Source organism: Nomascus leucogenys, chromosome 17, assembly GCF_006542625.1.
Source record: "Nomascus leucogenys isolate Asia chromosome 17, Asia_NLE_v1, whole genome shotgun sequence".
Taxonomy (NCBI): Eukaryota; Metazoa; Chordata; class Mammalia; order Primates; family Hylobatidae; genus Nomascus; species Nomascus leucogenys.
This window is the reverse complement of record NC_044397.1, coordinates 60,577,090-60,588,387: the sequence shown is the minus strand read 5'-3', so window position 1 is coordinate 60,588,387 and position 11,298 is coordinate 60,577,090. Positions and strand designations below refer to the sequence as shown.

The 11,298-nt window shown below is 42.3% G+C and overlaps 1 protein-coding gene across 1 annotated transcript; it reads right to left on the bottom strand.

Annotated features, from left to right (window-relative positions):
• Positions 1-419: 419 nt before the first annotated feature.
• Positions 420-10,716, bottom strand: PURB (purine rich element binding protein B). The gene has a single exon (XM_004093081.3). The coding sequence runs from the start codon at positions 9,466-9,468 to the stop codon at positions 8,530-8,532; it is 939 nt and encodes a 312-aa protein (XP_004093129.3). The 5' UTR covers positions 9,469-10,716; the 3' UTR covers positions 420-8,529.
• Positions 10,717-11,298: the final 582 nt, after the last annotated feature.

Genomic DNA, 11,298 nt, shown 5'->3' with positions numbered 1-11,298 from the left:
ACCTGGCCAGGATAAATGGACACAATTCAGTTTTTTTCTTAAACATTAGGGCAAGAAAAGCCTTGCCTAATTTACCTTCTAAGCAATTACAATGTTGATAAACAATGAAGGAAGACTTAGCAGTTTCTTTCAAGCCATTGTAAATGATGGAAGAAATTAAGGGAAGCAAGTGGCTGTCTAGGTTATCAACCAAAGCATAAAATTAATTTGCAGTTTTGATTTACTCCACAAATTGCTTACTAGGAAAGGGTTATGGCAACCCAGAAGTTCTAGAACAGGCTATAGTTCAGATGAAATGTGCAATGACTTAAGTCATTTTAAGTGGGAACTCCTGATTCCATACCCATTCGTGAGCCCCAACAGATGGGATTTCCCTCCCCTATCACCACATAATTACTTAGACACAAGCACAAGATTGTCATTCACTTTTCTGCATACTTTATTTGTTACAAACATACAATTTTTTTTAAATATAGACTGTAAAACTCCATTTGCAAAAGTCTATTGTAAGGAGTGCACACCAGCAGGAAGGATTCTTACATTTTTTTATCTGTGAGTTTTTCTGTCAGTTTTGCTAGTTAGTGGTAAATACGGGACCCGCCATTTTTACAGACCAGTCTGAAGCTTCTGACTGTATTCACATTGCTCTTTTGAAGCAGCCCTGCTCCTCTCAAAATTGATCAGAATCTGAGCTTCAACCTACAGGCAGTGAGATCAACAGCCCGTCTGGACTCTGCTTTTGAACGGTTTTCAGGAAGTGTGATTTCTGAATGGGTACTGCACTTCACAGATTTGTTTGAATTGCCCATGCAGCTCTATGTTTGTTAAAGTGCATTCTTCTTTAAAAAATAAGAGGAATAATCTTTACTCTTTAACCAAGGTACTTAAAAAAATGAACTTTTTGGTCTCTCAGCAGATATTCCCAAATTGATCCTATCACTACAAATTTTAGTGTTTTATTTACAGACATTTATAGGGTTACAGGTGAAGGGGACCTTATAAAATTAAAGATGCAGCTTCTCTTGAAGCAGAAATCAGTTCTACAAATTCATACATAGGAATACACACTTGGTTTACAATGCATAAGCATGTGGGTATTTACACAGAGATTGAAGACATCCCCAAAAAACACATTTTAAAGTAATTTCCAACGTAAACTCTAATTGTACATCTAGATCAGGAAGCTGTCTCCTGCTATCAAGATTTGGTTTTAATTCATTCAAATTATTTCTGTAGATTCTCTACTGGCAGGACATCAGTCCCAGCTTTGGAGTGAATAGTCTAAGGAAGCCACTGGTAGATATTGATTGGCAGTGAAGATTCCTATAGAACGGAAAGTATGTTATCTGGAAACAGAAGACAAATGAATTTTTAAAAATGATCTTGGAAAAACATCTGGATGGAGGCCCAAAATAATAAATCCCTACTATAATTGTTTTAGAACTTCAAAAAAAGAAGTCCAGATACACTGACGATCTTAGTTACTATTCAAATATTGATAAGTCATTGAAAAATAACTCAGATTTACTTGTCTACCGAAACGTGCAAAACCATGGACTCTTTATAAGTATGTCCCATATTGACTTAAAGCCAGTTTCTAGACTTTTTGCTCAACCTATTGACTTTCAGAAATTCAGAGAGTAGGCTAGGCGTGATGGCTCACGCCTGTAATTCCAGCACTTTGGGAGGCTGAGGCGGGCAGATCACTTGAGGTCAGGAGTTCAAGACCAGCCTGGCCAACATGGTGAAACCCCATCTCTACTAAAAATACAAAAAATTAGCTGGGCATAGTGGCACATGCTTGTAATCCCAGCTACTTGGGAGGCTGAGGCAGGAGAATCGCTTGAGCCCGGGAGGCAAAGGTTGCAGTGAGCTGAGATCACGCCACTGCACTCACTCCAGCCTGTGCGATAAGAGCGAAACTCCGTTTCAAAAAAAACGAATCCAGAAAGCTTTTGTACACAGGGATGACATGTGGGCTGGGAGAAGGGTTTATGTCTAATATTTCATCAGTTCAAAATGAAACTCCCAAATTCCTACAACACAAATGTGTTTAATGATATAATCCAGTTCTTCAATTCTCTTGGGACTCTCCCTGCAGTTATGTCTCTGAAAAAGGAATTTAACAAGAGAATAAACAAACCACTCACCATCCTATTTCTAAATATAAAGATTCTTCCAACCAGCCTGATCTTGCAACTCAGGGTTAAGACTGGGGACGAAATATTTGGCTTTAAGAAATAGGAGATGGCCTAAATGGATATTTTGGAAAAAGTTAGCTATTGAAGTGTTATTTAAGGTAAACGGGGAGAAAAGGACAAACTCATGCCTTCTGCAATATCCATCCTAGTGGACACTGAATAGGGCTATTGCTTTCTTTCCAATACTCTGGGCCCACATTTCACCATACTAAAAAGACATAATTAGTTTTCTTACCCATATCAATGGATATTAGATATAACACAAGGAAAATGAAATTTGCTTCTAGAATCAAAATCTGTTGACACTTAAAGTATAATTATACTTTTTTATTAAACTGTTAGAATCATCTATGGAGAAAAATGAATTTTAGCTTCCAATAAAGCTCTGCTCTTATTAGAAATCATACTGAGCAGTGAAACTACCAATATGGCAGTTGCTATTCTATTGTTTTAACATGGCTCTACCTATCCCAACTGGAATGTCTAATTCAAGAGACATGAGTTAGATTTTCAAATTAAATGACTGTGAATAGAGGTGATTACATTGATGGCATATTCCCTATTTCTTTAGGAAATATAAAATACATTCATAAAGGCCTTACTTGAATCAGGGGTACAGATATCAATTGGGTGTGTCTAAGGTACTAAATTTTCGTGATGCAATTGTATTATTTTTTCATTTTCCAAATCTAATTTTCAGTACTGATAATCGGACAATTGTTCAAGTAAGAGTCTGTTAAATCCGTCAGTAATAAAACTGAGTTTTAAGACTGAGGGCTGGGAAAGGAGACTTTAAATAGCAAAGTCAGACATATCAAAAGAACTCATTATTCAAGAGTCCAGCTATCTGCTGAAACTTCTGGGGGGCTAATACTTGAAAATTAAGGACTTTGTTTTTTCTAAGTTAAAAATGGGGGAAATGAAGTTATAATCTGCCATTTCCACCTTACATTTGGAATTTATTTATTTTTTTTTTGAGACGGAGTCTTGTTTTGTTACCCAGGTTGGAGTGCAATGGCACAATCTTGGCTCACTGCAACCTCCGCCTCCTGGGTTCAAGCCATTCTCCTGCCTCAGCCTCCCAAGTAGCTGGGACTACAGGCATGCACCACCATGCCCGGCTAATTTTATTATTTTTAGTAGAGACCGGGTTTCACCATGTTGTCCAGGCTGACCTGAACTGATCCACCCACCTCAGCCTCCCAGAGTGCTGGGATTACAGGCGTGAGCCACCGCGCCCGGCCACATTTGGAATTTCAAATGGAGCATATGACACATACTTCTTTTTTGTCTATATTTTCTTAAGGTAAATGTGTTTTTTTTTTTTCTTTTTTCTTTTCTACAAACTATCTCCCGCCCTCCCCAGCCCCACCCACACACCCATTATCCAGTATACTGAATGGGAGTTGTAACTCTTTAGGAAGACAGCTAATTGATTTACAGTACTCTAAAACCAACCCTGAAAACTGATAATCTCATTCACTTACTATAACTTCAGTGCTGTGGTTGACAGAAAATAAAAAGTTACCTTAAGGCTCAAGGGAAAGTAACTTATTAAATTGTGAATGCAGCATTGTTTACTCTCCCATCCATTGGAAACTAGCAAAATGCATTCTGGATCAATAATACAAACCTTCTAACATTAGCAAAGATTTCTACTCTTCTTACACAGAGTTAGAACAATATTCATATGCAATTATCTAAGGGAGCCTGAGAAACTATGATCCACATCACACAAAGATTTCATGTATTTCATGATCAAAAAGTGCTTTATCTTTGAGAAATGTCAGGGTTACAATGGAAATATACAATGTAAAGTCACTTGACATTTTTTCAAGTGAAGTACAAAGTAGAAAAGGAGCAAAAAGATGGAGGCTCTGCTCTCTGAACAGGCCTTGTGCACGTGACTTTTAGGGTGTACGAAATTAAAATTGTTTTAAGAATTAAAAATAGTGGGACTTTACACCACTATATTCTAAAACCTGAGATTGGACATCAAAACAGTCAACTTTGTTATTCATCAGAGCAATTCTGATACTTCCTAAAAATAGAAGATAACTCAACTGAATTAACTCCAGGATCAAAAACATTAACTTTCCCCAATCAAAAAGGAGATTGATCACTAACATTATACCAAGAGTGCTGCAGAAAGACAAACTCTCAGCAAATGAGTCATTTCTACATAAGCAAAAAAGTCACTTTTCTCCTTCCCTTTCTCACTACTGATCAAGGCCACACTATTTTCAAATGAATATCTACTGAGAGATCAGTTGTGCATTGGATAAAGTACCATAATTGGGTTAAAAATGAAAACAAAATTTACAGTGAAGAATACTTATGTGCATGGCTTACACACTCCAGCTTCTCAATTTCATCCACCTCAAGAGCAAGATAGATGCAAAGTCACCTTGTGTAGATTACATTCTACACCCCTGTAAAGCCAGTCACGGTCACATTTAACAAAGCATCTTCAGCAACTACAGTGCCTGAAGTGTGCAGCCGTTTACAGACCACTCAATATGAGGGCATTATTATAACCAGCCTCTTTTGCCCACAACCCTGCATTTTCAGATAAGACAGGATAATTGTTTTGTTTTGAGAAAACTGAAGCTTGAATCTCTTAAAAGACCTGCAATTTACTGCAAAGTAATCCAGAGGTAACAAAGGAAGCAGGAGGTTAATGGCTGCCTGCACCAAAAGCCTCTCAATCATTTTGCAGTAAATAATTATGGAAAGTGATGTGACAAGTAGCCATGTGTGTATCACAGCTACAGTCATTTATACCACCTACATGCCTCCGATAGTTACATAGGGTGTTTGGGTTTTTGGTTTGGTTTTCACTTTGATTTTTGGTGCCATATTTATATTTTGTTCTGTGCAGCATATGCACGGAAAAACTTGCTGCTGTTCCACTTGCTTAAATGATAGGTAGGGACAATAGAAACCAAAACATAGTAGGAAGAGTAGTAGGATCTCTTCACAGATTTTTGTTCTTTTGATTCTGTTCCTAAAATTTGGCTTTTCACCTTTGTAACTATGGTAGTTTGGGAAACAAACGTTCTAACAATTATCTGAAAAGAAGTTTTAGTTTCCTACTTCTCAGGAATATGACTATTTTGATTAGCTGGGATGTTTGCCAAGCTTAAAAAAAAAAAGGCTCAAAATTATTCATAGCAACAACTGAAAAACAAAAAAATTCGTTGTTTCCCATGTCTGCACAATGCCATTATCTGACTGGAATTAACAAAGACCATTTCCTTTAATAAGCTATTAATAATATTTACGAATGAATCTGTGTTTTGCAGGTTTCTATTGTCCCTAGTGGCTGGAGTGAAGATCAGTGAAATGCTACAATTAATCCACAGCCTTCTGCAATCTTCCTGCAGTGGGAAGAGAGGCCATGAACCATCCCTTGCAGGAGAAACAAACCTTAGAGATTGGTTAAGACTTAAAAACCCACCACTATGACATTACCACTTAATCTTACATAGGCAGGTCAAAATTTTAATATAAATTACTTTTGCCAACACATAGCTTATGCATTCTTTGCTCCTTTTTTTGGAGGATTCTCAAATTGGTATCTAAAGATTTACATATGATATATTACTGTTATATGGTCTAATGACTAAGAAAATTTCTCTGGTAACCAAAGCTGATGCCATATATGGTAGTGTTCTTGGCATATACTCTATATGCCTCAGACCACTTCCACATTCTTTCTATTCAGCTAATTATAGCTTAGTAGCCACTGGTGAAGGATTGTGAAGACCCTGTCATTTCTACAGAATAGAAAGGCAAGGCTAGTTACTGCAATTCAGCCAAACAAAAAGAAAAAAGAATAAACCAACCCCTTGAAAAGGAGAGGTACTGCACCTTTGCAAAATTGAACTGGCTCACTGCAGCTGAGCAACAGAACCACCACTGAAGCAAGAAAACAAGTTGGTCTATACAAGAATTGTACATGGTTTGAAAATGAAAAAGTCACAGCTATCAACTAATAGCTGCAACCTAAATTTTCATTGCTGCCTCAGAGTTGAAACTTAAACAGTTTCTGCAAACCTAATGCTAGCTTTTCAGCTCCTTTACTAAAACTATTTAGAAATTTGTTCTCCGCAGCAAAGAAATAAACACTCAAAACACATAGGTAAATACAGCAGGACATTATTGAAAACAGCTGCCTTGTAGTACAAAATACAGTACAAGTATACGGATGTCATTAAAACATCAAAAATACTATTGCTCCCATACAATTTAGGAAACATTCTTTGCAACGGAGAAAAATTTAAAAGAAAAGCTTTAAAAAAATCTGTTTAAAAATTCTACTGTGGATGATGAGAGTAGAGAAATAGTCTGAAAAGGGCACCAATGTTTGTGGCTCTTCCACTTTTTTTTTTAATCTAAGAGCAACAATATTCTGCATAATCTATTTTTTTAAAAAAAGCCTAATTTTATGTACACAATTATTTCCCGCCCTCTCAGCCACAAATACATGAAAACCTTTTTGTATATTACTCATTTCCCAATAAATACAAAAAGATTGTATAGATTGAATAATACCAAAATAAGGTAATAAAAAGGATATGCAATAAATTAAAAAGGCAGCTCAAATAAGGGGCAGGCATGCAGTTACAAAAAAAAAATACTAAGATTGTGGAGGTGGGGTTACTTGCCTCCTGGTTGAGGTGTCACACAAAGAATACCTGAAAACTTTGGAAAGAAGGTTAGCTCCCATTCAATTCAAAGTTACCTAGGTCTATGACATTTCTAGGAATACCTTTTGATGGGGTAGGATTAACTTGATTAGTAAAAATCATTTCTACTGAAAATCCATTTAAAATATAGAAGAGGCGATCCTTGAAAACCCCAACTTTTATTCTTGAAAGACAGCTGGATTAACTGGCAAAAGCCAGTTTGTTGAAATTTCAAGATGGTATAAAAATGCTTCCAGGATATAGTCAGCATATTCACGTTCACTTCAGTTCCATTCACAGATGGATTTCAGCTTCCACCGGGTGCACTGCTTGAATCACTCATCCATCATTTGCCAACTCTGATTGTGAGGTACTGATACAATGGATCAAGTTCTTAAAAATTTTAAAAGAATAAATGATGCTGGAATTCTGGACCTGAGGATCTTTAGTATTTGAACAAATCCACAGATTAAACTGAAGGTAAATTAAGACTTCAGTTTTGGTTATTTCCAACTTTTCCGTGAGGATGTATATCCATTAAAGCTCAGGCTTATAGCCACACTGTTCCTTTTGTAGGTAATCTTCAAGTTTTATGGTTTAAAATCCAGCCAACCAGTGGCTGTAACAGCCGAATTAGCCATAATTCACTGGCTCACACAGTGGAGATCTGGCTCTCATTCATACCAAAGCATTTCTTGGTAATGACCTCCATATTTAGAGATCAGGGGAAGAACTTTAGTGAGCAGCAACCAATCCACTCAAACAGTCTGCCTTGTGCTTTATGCCTGACTTTTTCTTGTGCCTACCTCAGCAACCCCCAATGTAAAACTGCTTTTATCTTCGAAAATTTTTTGTCAACTTTGAAACTATTTTAGTAACGGATTCTACTCCAAGCACTGCTATCTGAATCCACTGGCATCCTGGAAAACAATTCTGCAAAGAAAAGACATTTGCCTTGGTCCAGGTTCCATGCAAAACCATTTTTTTAAAAAACGGATCCAATTTGGTTCTGTATTCTTAGATGGCTTCTTGAAATCTTATTTTTAACCTGTTCATGATTATCCCAAGTTGCATTTCTTTTCGTGAACCTGAACCCTCAGAACTGGATAATTGTAAAGGCCTCTCTTCTCAAGGATTCCACGAAGACCTAGATCCAAAATGCTGATTTCAATGGAGGTGAAGGGATAGACACTGCAACAGTGAGGCCTAGAGAGATCTTTTATGCCAGATTTCCCAGGTGCAACCTAAATGCAACTGTTATCAATGGTCTGGGTAACCTGGACATGTTTCTTGCCCTGGATGTGCAAGGATCTATTCCCTCCAGGGATTATCCTGATGGGTTTAGGAACCTCAGTTGAGAAACAACAGAAGCTGAGACAATTTTACGCAGGTGAGGAGATGCTGTTTTCCTCTTTGCAGGTTGCTGTCAGTTCCTTGGAACTTGACTGCTTTTCTCAAGTTGTCCGTCACTGTCCTCTTATGATTATTTCTCTTAACTATATTATGTTTTGTTTTTTCCCTCTGCGGCCTCCCTTGCTCCCTCTCCACTAGCTCACTGGGGATGAGCAGGAAGAGGAATTCTCTAGCCAAGAGGATGGTGGTTGGGTGGAGGAGGCCTGTAGGGGAAGCTGCCCGTTTCAATCCTCATCCACCTCCTCACCCTCTGATTCTTCGCCGCCGCCGCTGCCCCCACCACGTCGCTCATAAAGCTTATCCCTCTGTCGTTCCTGGATTTCTTTCATCTCATCTGCATACCGGCAAAAGGCGCCTCCGAACTTGCCCCAGGCTTTGAAGGGCACGGTGATGGCATTGCGGTAGGACGGCTTCACTTCGCTTACTCGCAGAAACACCCCGTATTTGTTGCAGCCCACATCGAAGAAGAAGCGCTTGGAGTCCACGGTGATGGAGGTGCCCTCCGGGAGCTCTCCATACAGGCCGCCCCCTGGGCCCCCGGCGCCGCCTCCCGGGCCGCCTGCCAGCTCGTCGTCCTCGCCTCCGTAGTCGTCTATGAGCTTGGCCAGCGCGTCGCGGAACTCGATGAGGCCCTGCGCAGGCAGCGCGATGGTCTGGCCGCTCTGCAAGCCGCCGGGCCCGGGGCCCGCGCCGAAGCCGCCACCGCCGCGGTTGACCGTTTGGCGGATGCGCAGGAAGCGGCCGCGCTGGTTCTCCTTGAGGTCCAGGTAGTACTTGCGGTTCTCACGCACCAGGAATTCGCTCTTGAGCGCGCGCCGCGGCCCGCCGCCCTCCTCGGCGCCCGCCGCCAGCTGCTCGGGGCTGCTAGGGCCCAACTGCGCGTAGTGCTCTATGAAGTCGCCCAGCGAGTCGCGGAACTCGGCGGCCACCGCCATGGACAGCGTGAGGCGGCTCTTGGAACCGCCCGCGCCCACCTCGGCGATCTTGAGGAAGCGGCCCTTGGCATTCTGCTTCACATCTAAGTAGAAGCGCTTGTTCTGGATGTCCAACCGCTTCGAGGCCAGCTCCTGCGTCTCCTGCTCGCCGCCGCCGCGGGACGCGGGCTGGAACCCGCCCGGCCCACCGCCGCCGCCGCGCTCGCTGCCGCTGTCGCCGTCCGCCATCTTCTAGGCCGCCGCCTCGCCGCCACCGCCCGCCGCGCTCGCGCCCCCGCCCTCCGCCCTGCGGCTCGCGCTCCGGGGCCCCCCAGCCTCGCCCGCCCGGCTCGCTCACGCGCTCCCGCCGCTCATCGCCGGCCGCCGCCGCCCCCCCATCGCCTCCGCGCCCCGCCCCCGCGACTTCCGTGCAGCCCTAGCCACTTCCGGCGCGCGACTTCCCGTGAAGTCACTCCGTCCCGCCGTCCGCGGCCTCGCGGCCGGAAGCGCCGCGGCGGCGTGGCGCAGAGGGGTGACGTCAGGGGCTGCGCTGGGCGGGCGGCAAGCTGGGAGTAGGCTAGTGCTGCTGCTCGGTTTCTAGGCCTGGGGACTTGCCAGCCTTAGCGTGACTCAGCCGCCCGCTGCGTGTGTCTACGCGCCTCTTCCCATGACACTTTTACTTTAGACTCCGGTGTCGTCCGCTTCTCTCCTCGCTTCCGGGGCGTTAGCTGAGCATACTCAGGCCCCAGCCTGCCCACGCTGGTTGTGTGCTGAGTTCCAGTCTACATACTGGCGACCGGGGGAGAGGGAGATCCTTTGGAGCACTCGGAAGCGGGTTCTGACCAGCCTCTGGGGTTCCCCAGAGGAGGCATGAGCTGACTCTGAAGGGCAAACTGCAGTTGGCCTGGCAACTCTGGAGAAGGGCCACCCAGCATAGGAGACGGCAGTGCAGAGGCACCCAGGGCCTGACGCTGGGAGCTCAGAGCAGCTGGGGGTGTGTATGCCTGAAGAATGGTCGTAGATGACACGGGAGGGTGGATTAGATCAAGGAAAGCCATTTGCAGTGCGAGAGAGTTAGTGCCTACCCCAGAGTATGGAGCCACCGTATGTGATCAGGTTCACATTTTGGAAAGATCACTGTGGGAACAATATAGAAAGAAGATGATTTAGAATGAGGTGAGATTTGGGATCCAGAGATCAGTTGACTGTCCCCACAGTTAGCCATATTAAAGTGGTTAAGGGAATTGACTCTGCCAATCTTTAGTTTCTTTATCAATAAAATGAGTAATTCGTATGAGGTCTTTTTGTTGTAAGCATTGAGGTGTAACAAGAGGCAATATTGGAATAGTGTTAAAAAGTGTCGGCTCTGCAATTGCACTGTGACCTTGGCCAGTTACTTAATTTTCCAAAGCCAAAATGTCCTCATCCTTAAATTTTTTTAAATTTTTTTATTTTTTTGAGTCTTGCTCTGTCACCCAGGCTGGAGTGCACTGGCATGATTTCAGCTCATTACACCCTCCACCTCCCGGGTTCAAGCAATCTCCAACCTCATCCTCCTGAGTAACTGGGATTACAGGCAACCGCCACCAAACCCGGCTACTTTTTGTATTTTTAGTAGAGATGAGGTTCCACAATGTTGGCCAGGCTGGTCTTGAACTCCTGACCTCAGGTGATCTGCCCGCCTCAGCCTCCCAAAGTGCTGGGATTACAGGTGTGAGCCACCACACCCAGCCTAAATGTACTTATTAATAGATAGTGAATCCAACAATGGACTTGCAAAGAACACTTACAAATAATAAGATAACCCAATATAAAAGGCGAAAGATTTTAACAGACACTTCCTCAAAAAAGCCAGTAAGCACATGAAACAATGCTCAGCATTATTCATCATTAGGGAAGTATAAATTAAAGTCACAATGAAATACCAACTAGAATGGCTAAAATTAAAAAATGTAACATCAAGTGTTGAGAAGGATGTGAAGAAACTGGAACTCTCATACATTGCTAGTAAGGATATAAAATAGTATAAACGCTTTGGGAAACAGTTTGGCAGTTTCTTATATACCTTTCATAAAATAA